At 31.4% G+C, this 19,902-nt stretch overlaps 2 protein-coding genes across 5 annotated transcripts; both read left to right on the top strand.

The window, feature by feature from the left end:
- Positions 2,679 to 7,741, top strand: LOC109331268 (NAC domain-containing protein 37-like). Of its 3 annotated transcripts, none has more exons than XM_019565662.1 (4): positions 2,679 to 2,873; positions 4,826 to 5,003; positions 5,249 to 5,520; positions 6,719 to 7,741. In XM_019565662.1, exons 2-4 carry the CDS (start codon positions 4,838 to 4,840, stop codon positions 7,292 to 7,294), a joined length of 1,014 nt encoding a protein of 337 aa, XP_019421207.1. In that variant the 5' UTR covers positions 2,679 to 2,873; positions 4,826 to 4,837; the 3' UTR covers positions 7,295 to 7,741. The 3 variants fall into 3 exon arrangements, with proteins under 3 accessions (XP_019421207.1, XP_019421206.1, XP_019421205.1); XM_019565661.1 differs by having other exon boundaries at positions 4,823 to 5,003; XM_019565660.1 differs by lacking the exon at positions 2,679 to 2,873 and having other exon boundaries at positions 4,724 to 5,003.
- Positions 14,171 to 19,876, top strand: LOC109331267 (zinc finger CCCH domain-containing protein 30-like). 2 transcript variants are annotated; one of them, XM_019565658.1, is made up of 5 exons: positions 14,172 to 14,535; positions 17,696 to 17,902; positions 18,113 to 18,237; positions 18,323 to 18,479; positions 18,600 to 19,876. In XM_019565658.1, exons 1-5 carry the CDS (start codon positions 14,476 to 14,478, stop codon positions 19,593 to 19,595), a joined length of 1,545 nt encoding a protein of 514 aa, XP_019421203.1. In that variant the 5' UTR covers positions 14,172 to 14,475; the 3' UTR covers positions 19,596 to 19,876. The 2 variants fall into 2 exon arrangements, with proteins under 2 accessions (XP_019421202.1, XP_019421203.1); XM_019565657.1 differs by having other exon boundaries at positions 14,171 to 14,535; positions 18,323 to 19,876.

Below are 19,902 nucleotides of genomic sequence, written 5' to 3'. Positions count from 1 at the left end.
AAGTATGACCAGCTAGAATGTTAGGTAGAATATGTATGAAGGGAATAATATGTTAGTAGTTGTAAATTGAAGAAGACTGATGGTAACACCAGAAAACAAATCTATTTAAACTATATATATATATATATAATTAATGTGTGTATTATATAAAAATTTATACACAGTTAATACATCATTTATTTGTATTAATTTTATTTAAGAGTCAATAATAATTATAAATAAATAATATAGTAACAATGTAAAAATCACTTACATTCTGTCAGAATATTTATTTCTTCCTGATAATTAATTCCATTGGAAGAGCAAAAGAAGGTGGGGTTCTTAGTTAAGGCATGTGGAGGGATGTTTTCAATTTATCTATTTTTTGTCTTTTGTTTGTTTATCTTCTACGTAAAGCTGAAACACAAATTCTCCAATCCGTGACTTACACGTTGGTGGATCACACTGTTGTTGTTAAGCTTAGTTTTCACTCCTTTTCCATTCCGTAGTTCCTTCACCAAAATACTTGTCGAGAAATGATTCAGAGACCGTAATTGTACCTTAAAATGGACACTGTTTACCACGAAAGAAAATGATTTCACAAGGTATTGAGTATAATCTGATTTATAAAATCATATATTTTCCTATTAAATTATTTTATTAATCATTTTACCCACACAAAAATGATATATATTACTATTTATTAATAATTAGTTTACGAGAGACATATATCACTTTCTTATAAATAGGAGATTAGTAGTACGAAGATATAACATTTCTCATCGGATTTTTTTTATCAAGATCATAATTAATTATCAATTTGATATGTTATATATCCTAACAAGACAACATGTGAACTTATTGACAGCTTTGGTTGCTTTGTACTGTTATCAAAGAAAAATGAAGATAATATAATGGAACTTAAGGAAATCTATGGCTGACGAGGAAATAATAATATATTTTCTTACGAATCACAATGGCGTATGATCGTTAGAAAATGGTAAAATTGAATAGGGAATAGGATAAAGCATTCACATGCGCCAATAAAAAAGATCCTTCTGAAGTATTAATCCAAGTATATGTAATATTAAAAGGATCTATATATTCAATGTGTTGTTAAACGTTAATTTAGCCAGATTAAGCTAAGTGATATATTGCCAAATTGATTTCCAAGTTTTATTGTTCTATATAATTTTCCTTAAGTTAGTTTTTTGATTGAGTTAATGAATTATGCATGGAATTGAAGCAATGATATCCATAGTAAATTCTTCTAAGATAGCATAATACTCAGAGAGTACAAGGGCTCTTCTCCTGCGATAACTGGGGGTGCTTGGGGCTATTGATTTTCTCTCGTATGTTGGACTGGACAAGATCACCTGTCACATAATTTCTCTATTTCTTTATCCTATATCAATCAAATTTCACATAATATTAATTTTTATTTTTATAATTTTTCTTTTTAAATGAATGAAGTTTTGTGATTAATTTAGTACACCAAATGAAAGAAAAACTGAAAACTCATTGCCCAAATGGGAATATCCACATTATCTTTATAATACTTTTTGATAAAGAAATTCTCAATATATAAATTATTTCTTATAGACCAAATTGACTGCATTTTACCTTAAAAGTTAGTTTGAGAGTTGAATTTTAGAGAGGAAAAAAGAAAAATATAAGACTTGTGATTCATCTCACAAGTATATTTCATAGCTCTCAAACTTTTTATTTCTCTTCCTCTCCTCCAAAATCCAACTTCCAAATTAACCCTAAAAAAAGGAGTAAAATCATTTTTGTTAACTCATTAGCTCACACAATTTTTAACTAGGGTTGGTTAGCTAGATTAACTTGATGGAATTACACATTATAAGTTATACTTACGTTAGATACGTATCTAGCTAACCAAGTCTACTCTTTGCAAATATGTTTGAATAACCATTCAACAGTGGTTTTTCATACATTTAAATAATAGCTCATCATATCATTTAAATGACTTCAACTTATTTGTATATATGTATGAGTTTTGTTATCCTCACCTTTAAGAGCTAAGGTTAAAGACTATCACAGTTTATATATTCATAAAGAACTATAAAATTAAGTAAATAAAAGTTCACCTACTTTTCCAATTCAATATGAGTTTTTTTAGCCTCTTAAACTTAATTAGCCCTAAGAGTCATAACAAAATCCTTAAATATTACACAAAATATGCTTAGAATAGTGATAATGGTTAACATCATTTCACCCCCAAATAATAAATTTACCTCTAAATTTCAACTCAAATCCATACCATAACTACACTCTAAATAAGGCATGTCCAATAGATGCAAATCTATTATCCCAAGTCTGCCATAAATCAATCACGCTAAAATTAAATAAATAAATAAAGTCACAACTATTTTTTAATTTTTTTAAATGATATAACATAGTATAATTGTTTGAGATAGAGTTTATGATACAATTGATGACAACAGATCATTGTGGGAAGACAAATAAAAAAGAAAGGGAAATTAAGAAAAGGTAAACGAAAAGAAACAAAAAGAAAAAGGAAAAAGGGTAATGGGGGTGTAGGAAGGTAGGGAATGACGTCACCTACTGGGGGACAACAATGAAGCCATGCGCATTTCAGCGGTCCTTCACTCTCTTCTCTTCTATTCTATTCTCTTCCATTTATATTATTTCTTTTTCCTTCTTCACTTCTAAGTTCTAACGTAACCTTTTCTTATCTCTTTCTCCTTCACCATCATTCTGTTTTCTTCTAATTCCTAATACCTATACCTAGCCCCTTCAATATTCATCTCCTTCCATTTTTAACTCATCAACCCTCTCACTTAATTATTTACTTTTTTCTTCCAACTTCTCTCTTCATTGCACTGTTCTTTCAACTACTAACTCATCAGGTCAGCTTATAACCCTTAATCTTCTTCTGATTCACAACACACTAGGGTTTAATTTATTTCTTCAAAATATACGTCCATGAAAAGTTTTTCCTATGTTTCATTTTGTTTCACTTTTCTTTGTTTATATATGCACGTCTTTTGCAATCAATGTTGGAAATATCTTTTCCACCATTCTCCTGCAAATTGCAGCGTTAATTATAAAATAAGCGATATGCATATACATCAGTTTTTAGAAACTACAATATTGATATGTAGTAGTTTTTTGTATAATTTTTTATGCTTGAAATCAGAAGATAAAAGGGTTTTTCAAATCCAATTCACGTAAGCTAATTATGAGGGTTTGTAGAAATTTTTGAGGTTGAAAACAAAAGATAGTATAACTGTATAAGAAAGAAGGCTGCACCTGCAGATAAAAGAACTCGTTTGGTGTGAGCATTTTCACAAAGTTCGTCCAGGGAATGAGTCAGATAGTGTCATAAAAATTCTGGACAAAGAGACAATAGTGTCAAAGTCCCAGTTTCCGCAATGAGACTTTCTTGGCTCCTATTTCAACACTACACTACTATGATGCTTCTCTTCTTAAATATCCCTTTTTCTTTTTACTATCTCTCCTACCATTACGCCCAGGCCTTGATCCAATAGAACGGTGCTTCTCTTTTTGCCTCTCTACCTTTTCTCTTTCAAGAAACGCGTGCCCAATTTCTGATAACGTCACCCCCATCCATAATCTTTATTAGTCTCAGCCTCTACACTCTTTAAGTAGTTTTCTATTATTCGTTTATTTTCTAAGTATTATATAAGCATTCCCTTCTATACCAGTGGTTTAAAACTTATAATACTATCTTGTTCACTAAAAATGTTGTTTTTGTCTATGTTTGAGAAGACACAGTTGAGGGGATTTTCAAATAATCCATATATTTATTTGATAAAAAATGAATTAGTAGTAATGTTTGGTTACAGAGGATTTTAAAAGGTTATTGCTCAGAATTCTATTTTGATAAGTTAATTCACTTAATTGGAATGAATTATTAAAGTAAGAGGTATTAAGTTATTTATATTGATAGATCAATTAAGTATATTTTCAACTAGTTAGGTAAAATAGCGCATTTGTTTATGATGTATATTCTTTTTTTATGAGCTTAAACTAGTTATAACCTATGTATCTAATTATTTGTGAAAATACATAATTATCAATGGTAATGTGGAATGTGGAACCCCGTTCTCTACGAATCATTCTTCCCACCAATCACTAACACAAGACAACATCATTACTACAAGCATGAACCTGTCCGTTTTCTTACCCATTGCACAAACTGAAGTTAAGCTTCAACTCCTCATGGTTTTTATCAAAACAGAACTCTCATGATTTGGTTCTCTCTCTCCCTTTTCTTTTGTCTCTCTCCAACTCCTCAACTTTCAACCTGGCCCAGGGATGAAAATCATTGTTTCTGAAATTATGGGGTTTTGTTTATAACACGCGCTTATATTTATTTACTCTTCCCATTAAATTTGGTGAGTGTTGCTCATCACCACCACCAAATGAGCTTATGATTATCTCTGATAGCACTTGTCACCTTTTCACTAAAAGTGTTACTTATAATATTTTATTTTTCCTATGATTTGTTTTCTTGGGGTTTTACCAATTAAACATTTTAATTTAATAGTAAACAATACACTTACAAATACATGGTGAAAGTTTTAATATATAACCACCTTTAATCTCATCTTATTAACGTGTCTTTCTATCACCTCTTCATCTATAATAAACGTTATTCTAGTAACTTTTAATTTTCCCTTCACTTCACTGCTGAGAGTATTATCTCACAGCTTCTGTTGTCTCTCTTACTCATATATATATTATAGTAAACATTGGTTGGTTATAATTTAAACATGATGAAGAAAGTAGTGAAGTGCGGTGAGTACTAATGGTGGTGGTGAATTTGATGCAGCAGCAGTAACTTGATATGATGGAGTCGATGGAGTCATGTGTCCCACCCGGGTTTCGGTTCCACCCAACAGATGAGGAACTAGTTGGTTATTATCTCAGGAAGAAAGTAGCTTCTCAGAAGATTGACCTTGATGTTATCAGAGAGATCGATCTATATCGTATTGAACCATGGGATCTAATAGGTATACATATTAAATCACACTACTTCATGTTACCCTTAACTTTCTTTTCCTCTTCACTCCCGTCCCTTCTGAATCAAATATTAGGGTTTTAATGCAAAATATTTGATCTGGTCATTACTTCTTGTTTCTTCCCTTGATGAATTAGTAAGGTACACTAGATCTGTGTCATAAGTTAGAAAGCCTCATAAATTACATGCCATATTAAACTTTGTTATTTAGTGACTTTTATTGTTATATGATTGCAGAGAGATGCAGGATCGGGTATGAAGAGCAGAATGAGTGGTATTTCTTCAGCCACAAAGATAAGAAATATCCAACGGGAACAAGAACGAATAGAGCTACCATGGCAGGGTTCTGGAAAGCAACTGGGAGAGATAAGTCAGTGTATGATAAGACCAAATTGATAGGGATGAGGAAGACCCTTGTTTTCTACAAAGGAAGAGCCCCTAATGGCCAGAAAACTGATTGGATCATGCATGAATATAGGCTTGAATCTGATGAGAATGGACCTCCACAGGTAAACAATAACCATTATATTAATTTGCTATAATATATCAGTATATGCTTTTATGTGCTTAGACTACTTGCTTAATTTTTAGTCCCTAACCTTTTCCTCTTTCACACATTCACACAAAATCTACTATTCATAAGCCACTAATCTGAGTTTCTAATACTGAGCTAGTGCTTTGATTTGTGTAGTAGTTACTCTCTAACTAGTGCTTTATGTGAATTAATAAAAAGACCTTACTTAAGTTATCTGAATATTCACCATGACAAGGACATGCTTTCTTGCAACATAACTTTCACCAACAACAAGTCAAAAGTCACTACTTTCAACAGCGAATAATTGAACTTGTTTCTTTCCCTTCCTTTTCTACTACACACCACTTTTCTTGCCATTTTGATTGTCAAACGTAAACATCCATATATGTAATTAATTATTTGACTAGACCTACTATCTCTCACCAAATAAGTGGAAAATTTTGAAAATCAAGGCATAACATACATAAAAGGAGAAACACTAACTTTTACTTTTCTCTCCTCCATAACATTTAGCATGTCTGGTCAACTCTAAGTCTTACCCTCAAAATCAAACTATATTTCTCAAAGCCATCCCCACTATCTATTGGTAAAAAGGAATTCAAACTAATGATAACTATTAAGAGTCAAAGTTCCATGTTGAGTAAGAGCAAATTAAGAATCATTTAGAATAGTTTAAACAACTTCCCTCATGGGCTTCTAGGATAATGTTAGGTTCAAATTTTCTAATATGTCATCATGAGAGTCTAGGTCACCCACAAAATTTTCATTTTTACAAACTTCATATTCTGTATGTCCAACCCTATGTGGGGTGTTAAGTGTAACAGCTATCTTTTGAAACGCATTTAGACCAATTATTCTGATAATAACAAAACAAAAAGAAAAGAGTCTCAAAAGTTTTCATCTCATCTCTACTTTATAATTTAAGAGTTATTGAACACCAAAGTTTAGACATTGTAATTGATATCATATATATTTTTAACTTCAGTTACTTTTTGTGACACATATTTCAAGAATATATCCCAAAAAAGGGGACAACAAAGGTTGTACTCCTTTGGACCACAAAAGTCGTACTCATTGGTTATAATTTATTAATGAAAGATAATTGTTAACTTTAATGGTGGTTATAATTTATTAATGAATGATAATTGTTAACTTAAATTTTGGTTATGTAGGAGGAAGGATGGGTTGTATGCAGAGCTTTCAAGAAAAAAATCACCAATGGCCAAAGTAAGAATATCCAAGGATGGGTTTCAAGCTCTTTCTACAACGAAGAAAGTGTAGTAATCTCTATGGTGGACCCAGTTGATCTCATGTCAATTCAGCCTCAGAGCTTCTTAGCTCAAAGTTTAATGTGCAAACAAGAGATAGAAGCAGCAGAAAACTTGAGCTGCATGCATCCTAATAATGCTGAACAATTTGTACAGCTTCCTCAGCTAGAAAGCCCTTCTTTACCATTTGCAAAGAGGCCAAGCACAGTGTCCACCGAAGAAGATGGTCAAAACAAGACAAAGAAAGTAACTACTGATTGGAGAGATCTTGATAAATTTGTGGCTTCTCAACTGAGTCAAGAAAATCACAGGCATGAAACTGATCATGGAGTACTGTTGTCAAGCTTTGAAAATCATACAAACTCTGACATGGCATTGCTGCTTCTGCAGAATGGTAGGGATGATGAAGGGAACAAGTTAAACCCATTTTTAAATGCAAGCTCAGACTGTGATATTGGGATATGCGTATTTGAAAAATGAAGAAATTTCTACATTGGAAGGTTTTTACTTTTTTACTGGTATAGTAGTACCAGATAAATGTTCGATGGATGGTGAGACATGCATTATACTATATATTATTTTTGTAAAACTATATATAAGTGTGTGGAAGACTTAAAACTCTTATGTGCGCCCCTCTGCGTTTGAGTGCAGGTGCGTGCGTGCAAATTGTGATGCATGCGTCAAAAATATGACTCTAGAATCTAGAGTACAGTTTTTATATTTTAAGATATCAGAAGCAGGTGTAATAGTATAGTCTTACCATAAAGTGAGCCCTATAGGCTCATTCATGCCTAAGAGGAAGAGTGGTGTCAGCAGACAGAGTTATTCACTACACTCTTCCTCTTGTTTTTCCAAATTCAATGCATGTATTCTTCAATTTATGACTAAAAGTTAAAGAAACTTTACTATGTGTTCTTCTCTCTTTAAGCATGTTGTAAATGTAGTCTTTCTCTATGTTTGTTTACATACTAGATGAAGGGGTATCCTTAAGTTTTGAAGTATAGAGGCCTCTTGCATATATATTTTGCATCATTTAATGATTAATGGGAAAAATGGTATATTGTGATTAAAATATTTTTATTAAATTTCATTTACTTTATATAATTAAGAAAGTGAGAAATAGCTAGGAGGTGAAAAGGATGATGTAATAAATAGTAATAATAATAATATAGGAGAAGTGGGACTTTGCCAATGGAGAAGGCTTAAATAATTACCTACTTATCTTCAATAATCAATTAAGCATTGATCCTAAATGAATGAAGATGTTGCAAAACAAATAGAAAAGTAAAAAATTATGTTTAAAACATGTCACAATGTTTCAAAGAACAATTGAACACATTCATGAACTCAAACCTTTACACCATGCTCCAGGAATTTTAATTAGCTTTTAGGTCTCATGATCAATATCCCAAAGTAGATGTAAAATAAAAAAAGATAAAAAGGATCATCCACTCAAAGTTGTCATAAAACTATGGTTGATAACCAGACAAGCCAAAAGGAGCTAGGGAGAGAAAAACCATCAAATGAATATGGGAAAAAAGTTAGCATTGAAGTCAATAACTGAAGATGATACAATAAAGTATAAAGAGGGTGATAAATGGATTAGATGGATCATAGTCATTGGTGAGCATGGAGAGTTTTGGTGGGTCCATATGTTTTCTAGCATGCGTAATTGTGCACCATTGCTCCTCTTGAGCATGCTTTGTCTTAGGATGCATAAACCTCCTAGTCCCATGCAATTTCTTTCTTTTTTCTTCTTCTTTTTTTCCTATGTAACATGTAAAGTTTATTTTCTTTGCTATTAATTTTACAACGGACACTCTTAATGTAGTAAAAAGTTACATTTTGGTTAAGTTCAAACTTAATATGTGGGGGTTGAAGAACCACATTGGTATAGAAAGTATCATGAATACATAGCTCAAAGCATTCATGAATTCATTTTCTTAATGTTTTGGGGTTAGATAATAAAAATTATAAGCAAAACAAACAGATTATATTAAACAGGATAAAGTATGAAGAACAAGAGGTATTCTATTAAGATATAGAATACAGTAAAGATAATGCTTGCCACCCACAAATGTCAAATACTGCAAATATGTGTCTTTTAAAAGAAAAAACATTCATTCAGAGAAGGAAGGAGCTACTTCAACCCATATGGGTAACGAGTTAGGATCTTCTTTATTAATAGAGAGTCAAATAATCAGTTTTATACTTACACATTAGGGATAAAAATATCATCTCGTTATGTTAAGGATAAAAGTATTAAATTATATTACAATAAAGAGCATCCCAACTCACATATAACATACCTTAACAAATGAAGATGATCTGCGACCATATACCTCACTACAAAGGTCTTTACTGCATTAAGTATAGAAAATAGAATCTTAGTTACCAGACATCCTTATAAATGGAAATATCCTGCCACCGTATACTCCAATACAAGAGTGTTAACAACAGTATATAGACAACATAATTTCGGGTTTGTTATGCATTCATACAAGGACATAACAGTTTTTTACACTCCCTTTCACCCAAGACCATGATCTGGCCTTAATTAATTGTTGATCCGTTCGGCTAACACAATCAAGTAAACCTAATTCAAGCTTCAGATCAGAAGTCAAATTCTGATGGAGCATGAAGAGGTGTTAAAGATAGTCTCATATCAGATTGGAATTAGTTAAAAGTAGTAGTGTTTATAAAATTTGAGCATCACTGACCCTATGGAATAGATTTTGGGGTTGAGTTGCATAATTCTAATAGTTTTGTATGGGCCAAGTACTTTGAAATGATGATTAGTGTTCAACTTCCATATTCGTCTAATCATTCATTAGTGAATTCAAATTATACGTTTACTTAAAATCAATCTGGGGATAGAATGAGAACAAAATTAGAGAACATTTTACATGGGGGTATAACTACCAATATTCCCATGTATCTTTCAAATAACCAAAAACATTCTATGTTTTTCTTTAAACAACTTTTATTCTTTAATGATTTATAGATAACTGATGTGAATATTAAAGTAGATATGGTCAAAAAAATTATGAACTTATTTGTTTACTTTCTTGTTGTTAAGCTCGCGTGCAAGCAATCTTTGATTGAAAATACACAGACACATTGTTTTCTTCTAATAAATATTCTTATCCTGAAGAGGTTCATCTTTATTCATAAGATTTTGATCTGATAGTAGCTTCTACGCTTACTAGGTGGACCAAATGGTCCAATTATCTATCTCAATCAACTTATTCCAATAATTTGAGAGCCTTATTAAGATTTGTCTCTTCCTATAACAGAAGCAGAAGGAATAAAGAAATTGTATTTTTGTGTATACATTTTTTAAATAAATTACAAGCTCATATCGTATATGGTGACACTCATTATAGTGGGACACAACCCTTAAATTACCGGGATTAGGGGCACATATTAAACATTTGCCGCATTATATTTGTTCCAATTATATGTCTTGAACTAGAACAGGAGGACAGACTCATAAACCTAATTTGCATTATTCATATATTATGGATTGATATTGCTTTATCTTTACAGTGATATAACGTTCCTTTGAGGGAATGAATGTAACAAATGTTTGTCCTTCTGAGAGATTAAAGTGAAATTGTGTTAATCTTAAAAAAACTGAAGTGACATTTACTTACAAAATCAAAGATGGAACTGGTAGTTTAATTTACTCCACGTTCAACCTTTTTGATTCGGATAGAAGTATTAGGGTACTTCAATATTGTTTCTGGATCTTTATTTCTGTTTTAATTTTGATTTCAATGTTGCAAGTTAGTCTAATATAGGGTTAATGTTTATGTATTTTGTGGTTGCTAATTTGGGATTTAGGGTTAAGTTAGTCTAATATTGTGGAAACGCTGCGTTTTGGAGTAGTTGTGTTTTCTTGCAAATTGGCCCCAATTATAAGCAACTAGGAATTGCTTTGCAGTTTGCACTCAGTCTTAGACAAAATATACAAAATTAATTTAAATATTACAACCAAGACATGAAACCTCTAAGTATAAAACTAAAATTGAACATTATTTGGCGATATAAGATTAATATCAATCAAAATTATAATAATGTATATCAAGTCAATAAATTATCTAATTCATATTTTAGTGGGAATTCACTTATTTTGAGAGTAAATTTTTTAATTGTGACGCTCGCGATTATAACTATGACTAAACCCCACGAATTTGAAAAAGGAAACTCTAACAACATAACAAATGTATAATTATACATATCAATTATTGACGTGATTGTTATGTTCTTAAGTAGTGATGTGATGTTATGTTGTTAATGGTATCCTTTACCCTTCTATAGTGAGGAATCAATCTCTTTCAGGTTGCGTGATTGTCATTCCCAACAAATGTCGCTCTCGGGAATTGAACTATTTACTTTTTGGTCATCCTGAGAATCTAGTAAAGTCTTACACTACTAGATTAGCACCTTGTTGAAAGTTATGTTATTAATTGATATGTATAATTCAATACTTTTTTTGATTGAACAATGTTTTACCAAATTAATTTCTCATCATAACGTTGAAATAGTAAATTTTAAATATATTTTATAATTTTTTCTCTTGTTGATTACCTAAATAACATATAAAATTGCAAGAAACACACACACAATTATATAAATTACTCGGAATTATTTTTAATGTTTTATAAATTTGTGAGTACCAAAGGAATCTTGGGTAGCAAATCCGACAAGTATCAACACGGGGCTAGGTCTAAAAATGAATCAATATGGCGGATCTGAGTAGTGCACTACTCGGACCCATCCAAACTCATTGTCATCCTTAGCTTGAAGTTTGACTCGAGTTCGATATGATTTATTTTTTAGCTCGAGTTTGATTTAGTTATAGTTCGTGAACTTTTCGACTTAGTTCGAAACGGCTTATTTGGATGACTCAAATAATTAATTCAATATAAAAATTACAAAATTGTGTATATATGACCTTGTTTATAGATATAATAACAATAAACATAAAAAATAATGCATAGAACATCATATAATAACAAAAAAACTTACAAAAATTAGTTTATATATATGTATGTCGAGTCAGCTCATTAACCTAATGAGTCGAACTGTATCTAACTCAAGTTTGTCTCATTTATTTAACGAGCTCAATTAACAACTCAAGTTGAACTCATTTGGTTTATGAATCAAGATTGACGAACTAATTATAACGAGTCAAGTTTTGAACGAATACTGAGTTAGATAGATTCATTGTGACCATACTCACATAGTTATAATGGTGACTTAATTTTAGTTTCTTGAACTCACTTTCTTTCCTTAATTTTAGTTTCTTCAACTTTTCTTTTCCAAACCAAAACAACGTTAATCTCTAGCTATAAATTGTCTTATATAAGGTTGAAAATCAATGATGTAAAAACTGTACCGGCAGATTCGACAAGAAAACTGGTAAACTAGACTCCTAACCGGTACGGTACAGATGTTGAACCGGTCTAGTATCAAGAATGGTCAAAATCGATGAACGGACCTATATTTGACTAAACCGACTCGTTCATACACAATTTTTTTTTTAAAAAAACTTAAAAACTTATTACAAGGTGACTCATCTTTCCAATCTTTCTTCAACACTTCTAGGCACATGCTTCCAAGACATACTTAGATTAAATATTTTGGTTCCTAACATTCGTGTGTAATCTCAGTGACATTTGTGTAATATTGGAATGTCTGAAGATAGGATTTGGTGCAAAAATATAATCTCGATATGAGACACCTTTGACACATTGGTGTTAAATGTTAAAACTCTAAATTTATTTATTTTGTAGAGTGAGTTGTGAACTTGTGATTCTTTTGGAATGATATATGTTTTGTAATTTAGACTTTGAATTTGTTAATGATTTAAAGTTGTTTGTTTATGTGAATTTTGAGTAGATTATGAATATGAATTATAAATTTGAGTATCTACCTATTTGATTTTTTTTATTATAGGTTTTTATATATATAATATAAGTAGCCATATCCGATTTAACTGACATATGGTTTAATTATTGAGCCACCGATTAAATCATTATACCAATAACTTAATCAGTTTGATAACTGGTACTGTTTTAATGGAAAATCCATTTTCAATCCATACCAATTTATGGAAATATTCTAAGGTCCAATGTCAACTTCAACCCCATTTACTTTAAGTGTTATTTGCTGTATTTTGCAAAACTAGTATCTAGTTTGTAGGTATGAGTTGGTAGTTTTTTTTTATACTACTAATGATTTCTCTTCACCTTTTTGGATAAAGAATTAATATTTTCAGGGTTTATAGCTTGTGGTTGCCTCACTCAACAAGTGTCACTCATCGAAATAGAATCTTCAATATTATGGATCTTGTGAGGTCTTATACTACTAGAGACAGCTAGATCAACATATTCTTTGTCACGGTGGAGGTATTTAGAAACTTGTGTATTTATGGATAAATTATTAAATTTGAGTTGTTTGATAAAACTAGTTTTATGACTAAGTGAAATCTAAAAAATAACTAAAAAGTATAAGCAATATTTACTTATAAATAATTAATTAAAAATACATTGATATTTTAATATGGTTTTTTTTGGTTGTTTTTAGTATTCTTTCTAAAAAATGCAATTAAATTTTATTACTTTATAACTTTCGGTCACACAGATCATATTATACATCATTAAAAAGAGAAAATATAGAAATAATTATACACAAATCTAATAGTCAAATTTAATACAAAAATATAGAAATAATGTGGGAATATTTTATATATCACAAAAATAATACAATTTTTTTAGTTTGAAGAACAAACATAATTTTTTAAAATTTCGAATAAAAATTTGATAATAGAATTATTGAAAACTTAAACACTATAAAAACCAAGTCAAAAAACCTCTATAAATTGATACAAAAAATATATGTTCTTGTTCTTTACCTAACAACTTTAAAACCTAAGTAAAAAAATCACAAATTAGTTTGAAAAACTAAAATTTTAGAGGAAAATTCATTTCAAGTACTAGAAAAACATGTAATTATTTTTGTACTTATACTAAAGAATAAAATTATGATATTGTTATATTTAAAAGATAAAAATATCACGTGATTCTATTTTTTATATTATTGATACACTTAGCTTAGCATCCTAACACAACTTTAATTATGCCTCGATAATTTAAACCATCCCATAAACTAATAAAATCCAATCAAATATAATTTAACAAAAATTATAATCCCATTTGGGCCGAAAGGATCCGAACGGAAACACACTACTGTGATTAGACGCTATATCGCATCTTGCAGCTGTCATCCACTGAGGGCGGGTCCCACTAATTTCGTTTCTCTATTTCTACGCGCACTATTCTTATCGTTACGTTTCCCAATATAGTCGTGTACCCGAACCCAAAATACCCTTACCCTTTCGTTCTAGGGTTTTCTTCACATCACAATCTCTCTTCTCTATCTCCATTTATTAACGCGTCAAATCCAAGCGGATAACGAGAAATAGAAGCGGCTGAAATAACAAAAAAATAATTAGGTTTTTTTGTTATCGTTTTCTTCGGATTTGCATTCGTTCCTAATTGATTAGGTTTTTCTAACACCTTTTCTTTGATTCAATTGCAAATCTCTGTGTTTCTTTCTCTTTTTGTTTTCTCCTGCAAAATCTGAGAATTAAAATGAAGCGTCAAAGGAAATCGAACATGGTTTCGTGGGCTCCTGGACCTAATCTTTGTCAGGTATAACCGTAACATTCAATTTTCTCATCATCAATTTTTTTCGTTTTTTATTTGGTAGATCTTTTCCGCCAGAGTTATTCTACTGCGCGATTCAACTTTTTTATAAATAAAAATCAATTTTAATTGATTCATTCACGTTAACAGCCCCATTCCCTGGAATCTGTGGTTTATCTTTTTAAAGCTACAGAAGAAACAATGGTAACCGCTGCCAAGAAATAAACTTAAAACTAACTTTAAAGTCGGAGTAATCCAATGTGATCTCTCTTATTAATAATTAATTATTAATTACTTTTACTTCCAAATAATTCTGATAATAATTATAAAAATATTAATTCATAAATGTTGAATACTTTTTATTATTCCATAACCGATTTAATTTTTGCAAGTTGAAATTCTGATAATATACTGCTTTATGTGCGAGTGGTTTAAAAATCCTTCAACATTAAGAAGTGTTAGTTTAAAAAGTCAATTAAAATATTAAAAAAAGATTAATGAACATAAATTAATGAGGGTGTTTTAAGTTAATTAAAAAAAAATTAAGTGCATTGAAAATAGATGATCAGTTTAACCTTTCTGGATATTAAAAGAATATTAATTTTCCAATTGTTGCTAAATTTCTTTATTAAACAGAATTGTGGGAGTTGTTGCTTGTTTCAAATTTGAAATACTAATATATCATCAAAGAGTGTTGTGTCGGCTGGTAAATTTTAAATGTGATGTCATTTTTGGATTAATATATCTAAATGTCCACTTGTTTTCATTTTATTTTAAAAAGTATGCAGGCCTTTTATTTTATTCATAAATACTTGTTTATTTGGTAAAAGTTAATTTCACCTATGAAACAATATGCAGGCATTAGTGTCCCTCTAAAACCAATTTTAGACGAGTATTTTTAAAATGCGTGTGGAGGTAAAACAGTTCAATGTATCCTGGACAGGTGATCGAAACAGTTCAATGTATTCATCTTATAATAACTTAGCACTCATATTTGAAGTTACCCATTTTCTAGTCCATAGCTTTTGCGAAATTGTTCAAGTTCACCTAGAAGTTTGTAGTGTACTTAAGACACTATTTGACAGACGATGTTAAACTGTGACCTTAACATTTATAATTTTTATATTTAATTGAAAAATGATTGAGGAAAATACTTTGAAGGTGCAAGATTTTTTATTGTCACGGACAGTAGATGGGTCCCGAATCTTTATACAAGGAATATGTATTAAAATGGATATATATCCAAGGAGATTAAAAAGTCAAAAAGGTTAGATTTCTATAATATTATTAATTTTAATTCTTTAAACAATTACCCTAACTGAATTTTTATTATTAGAAGGTATTACGCTTGTGTTTTTCATTGAATTTTTTTTAATGATTTCATTGTGAATGGATATATAATTAAAAAAGATATAATATATCTAGTATGGAAAGATTAAAATAATAAATTTAAAGAATAAAGACAACATATGGAGTCACGGAATGCCTAATTAGTATTTTTCCCTGGAATTGTCTCATATTAGTTGAGTTATTTTTTAAATCATTTTGAATAAAAGCTGATATTGGTCCAATTTGATTCTTGAAATTCATTCTATCGCATATCCTTGGTCAATTTTTTTGATAGGCTATCAATGTTGTGTACATGTAATTTTCAACTCTTTTTTTGTCTCTCAATATTCTTTTTACAATTATTGACCAGCTCAATTGAAGAAATTATTTAAATGATTATTATTTTTCTATTTCTAAATACTATTGACTTGATCAATTAGTTGTCAAGTTCTATTTATGGGTTTTCTTATTATTTTTTAAATAAAATTTTATTAAAAATATCCGTACCCTTGAAACGATTCGGGTATCATAATAATACTCGTTCCATCACTTTCATTAAATGAGTGTACAATATGAATCATGTGGTTGGTATCATATCATACTCTAATCCTACCTGGGATGGAACACGACCTTTATTGTGCCCAAAATTATACAAATAAAGTAACAAACATAAACACTGAATAATTCTAATTAACTTAATTTCATTGCGCTAAATGCAAATCTATTCGAATGTGAATCTGATTCCTCATTGTCAATAAATACCATTTCTTTAAAAAAAAAATAATAAATAATAAATGTTATCATTAACTTCTACCAGTCCTTTCTATACTACACAATACAAAAAGGATGTAAAAGAAAAAGAGAACACAACTAAAATTTATTGGAATGAAAATAATAAGATTGGTTGTTGAGGTTGATGTGTACAACACTGATTGATTGAAGCTAAGACATAAGCACCAACGACTATTTAAACATTACACAGATAAAACTATGGAGCTCTAAAACCTGTCCTTGAGCTTGAAATAATGATGTATCAAATTAATTTGAAGATTTTAATGAACATCAAGTCTAATTTTGAAAACTCTGTTGTCTGATTGCTTTTGTGTCTGATGATGTTGCTACTGGTAAAGTATTTTTAACTGGCATGGTTGTAGTTTCTTGAAAAAAGGGTAACTTGGTGGAATATTGATCTGTATAGAGTGTATGTTAAAGAGGAATTGCAACTTTTTTTGTATTTTAATATTTTTAAAGAAGAGTAACATGCAGTGTAAAATTCCGGTGTTCAATTGAAAACTAATTTGTTGTGGTCAAGCTGTTGAAGGTTTATTTGCAATGCAAATTTGGCTGGCAGCTTTGAATACTGAAATTACAATATGAAGGTTTTCATGTATCTTGGATCAATGGGTTCTTTGGAATTCCTTTCTTTTGAAAGAAAACCTTTTGTATGCTGTTTTTTCCCTTTTCAAATGAATTTTGTTGCTCTCGAAAGAACTGCATAAAACCCACATTAGAATCTCCTACTTCCAATGTCTGAGTAAGTCCCATACCTTGCAATTGGGTTTTTAACACTGGTCTCATTGTGGCTAAGTTAATATTCTCTTTTTGCATTGTTAAGGCTTAGAAATTATTCTTCCCCCATCTCAGGAAAATCTGTGTGTACTGCCGAACAATAATGCTAGCGGTGAATTTATCTGTACCTTTAGATTCCTATCTGTGGTCCCAATGTCCCATAATACTGTTTCCCTGACTATTTTTTAAGTGCTTGTATACCTTTATTTCATCCTATCTGTGAGGTGTGTTTCCCTTCTTGTATACTGATGCTAGTGTGACCTAACAGGTGAAATTGTTTTTATCTGATGATTGCCCTTCAAAAGTTGGCCAGAAATCTCAAGAAAATCTTCAAGCAAAGACATTGACAATGTTGCCTTCGAGTACAAATGAATATAATGATTTACCTCCTGGGTTTGAAGGCAATTATTTTCTGATCCAATCAAAGGCCAAGTTCTCTCACATTCCTCAGATTAAATGGGAGTGTGCTCCCCAGGTAATTTGATATTAAAATGTTGCAGCTTTATTGTTTTTCCACTATCCGTTAATTCATTAACTTCATTTTGCAAAAGACCCTCCATGTTGCATAATCTGTTTTAAGAGCATTGTTTATATTTTTATTGCTTGTTTTATACTATGCTTTGTTTAATTTGGTTGGTTCTATATTATTTGAGCAAGTTAATTGATTTACTCACTTCCAATGCAGTTCACTCCTGATCCTGAGTGGCGTCTTGCAGCTGGTGAACATAGTAGAGAGAAAGTAGATCAGAAGCATCGAGAAATGAGAGTGCTTGAAGCAGTTTATCCCCGCCTTTCTGCCATTCCTCCTAGGTAAAATCTCTCATTTGTTGAGAAAGCCTTGTGGAATTTCATTATACTTTTTACCGAAGTTTAATTCTTTCATTTGTTTGGGTAGCCCTTCTGTCTCTTCTGAAGTGGAACAGGAAGATTATGATGATAATCTCACTCCTCTCATCCCTATCACTGAACCTGTTGAGGAAGAGGATTCTGTGGATATTACACCTGAAATGGCATTAACCCAACCCTTTGACACTACCACTAATTTGCAGTCACAAAATTTCCAGCAAAGTACATCTGCAACATCTCCCATTATTCAACAATGCCATGCCTCTTCGACCGTTCCATCATCTGCGTGTGGAGGGTCCTTACCTGGGATATCTCCTGGCTTGGAGCAAGATTTAACTGCAGCTGTCATTGCAGCCATCTCGAGGAGCAATGATCAAGGAAACTTGATTGATATGGATCTACTTGCTAAAATATTTAATGATCCAATATTGATTGAGAAATTGATTAAAGAACGTGGAAGAACTGCAGCAGCAACTCCTGTTAATGCCTCCTCAAATAGTGTGAGTATACCCACTTCTGGATTGGAACCTGCTACATCAGTTCCAGTGTCAAAACCTACTACACCTCCAAGTACAATGGCTTTACCTTCTATGTCTAACCAAGCAACGAAATCGGCTTCATTCTTGACGCCGGCACCTGGTAAGCCTGCCGATCCATCTGTTTCAATTTTCACATCTGCACTTCACAATCCTGTAGGTAAATCAGCAAGTCCATCATTGACACTACCTAGACCTCTTCCTCCTTCTCCACCCGCACCTGCACCTCTTAATCATAAACATGTCAACACAAATAATCACCACATGACTGATGGGGTGCTGCACAATTTAAATACCCATCCTCCTCAACAAGATTTACTTGTATCATATGGGCCACGGCGATCAGAATCATTGGGCACATTGCTGCCGTTTCCTTCTACTACAATGAATGCGCATGCAGGCGCAAACCAGGTAGGATCTACTGCTAGTTCTGCGGCATATCAACCAAGTATCAGTTCAGCCTTTGCAGTAAAGAAAGATGCCAACTATTATAAGAACCTTATTAAGCAACATGGTGCAGATAAGAAAGATAAGCAGGACTCACAAATTGGTACCCATCATAATAATTTTGAAGATTCTAAAACGGTTCAAAACTTTAAAATGGGGGAAATGATATCCAAAATCCAGAAGCCTTGCATATATTTTAAAAGCCCAAGGGGATGTAGAAATGGTTTTAACTGTCCTTATCAGCATGATATGTCAGTTCAATTGAGAGTTAGTAATGTCCTAGAGTCCCCAAATCAAAAAAGATTCAAACTTGGACCTGAAATTAACTGGAGGGTATAATCTTAAGGGGCATATTACAATGGTAAAGACTATAACCCTTGTTTTACCTGCTATAGTTGGTATGCAAATATAAAGGGGATAGGGTTATAGTTACAATTTTGGGACACAGTTTTAGATTTGTTTTACGAAGCTTTTTCTCTTTTTGCTTCTGGAAAATTTGACCTATTTCCAGGAACCTGAACAGAGAACTTGGACCTTGGTTTCTCTAGTGTCATGGTTCTCTGGGTCAATGACTTTGATAATTTGGCTTAAATTGTTTTGGACAGAATGGGTTTTAACTGCAATTCACATAATCTGCAATGATGGC

This window comes from Lupinus angustifolius, chromosome LG17 (assembly GCF_001865875.1).
Source record: "Lupinus angustifolius cultivar Tanjil chromosome LG17, LupAngTanjil_v1.0, whole genome shotgun sequence".
Classification (NCBI taxonomy): Eukaryota; Viridiplantae; Streptophyta; class Magnoliopsida; order Fabales; family Fabaceae; genus Lupinus; species Lupinus angustifolius.
Note: the sequence above shows the minus strand (reverse complement) of the source record. Positions and strands in the feature narration are given on the sequence as shown.

Coding starts and splice junctions, on each gene's coding strand:
- LOC109331267 (XM_019565657.1), top strand. CDS start 14,476: ATGAAGCGTCAAAGGAAATCGAACATGGTTTCGTGGGCTCCTGGACCT. Junction 17,903..18,112: donor AATGGGAGTGTGCTCCCCAG/GTAATTTGATAT, acceptor CTTCCAATGCAG/TTCACTCCTGATCCTGAGTG. Junction 18,238..18,322: donor CTTTCTGCCATTCCTCCTAG/GTAAAATCTCTC, acceptor TTGTTTGGGTAG/CCCTTCTGTCTCTTCTGAAG.
- LOC109331268 (XM_019565662.1), top strand. CDS start 4,838: ATGATGGAGTCGATGGAGTCATGTGTCCCACCCGGGTTTCGGTTCCAC. Junction 5,004..5,248: donor TGAACCATGGGATCTAATAG/GTATACATATTA, acceptor ATATGATTGCAG/AGAGATGCAGGATCGGGTAT. Junction 5,521..6,718: donor ATGAGAATGGACCTCCACAG/GTAAACAATAAC, acceptor TTGGTTATGTAG/GAGGAAGGATGGGTTGTATG.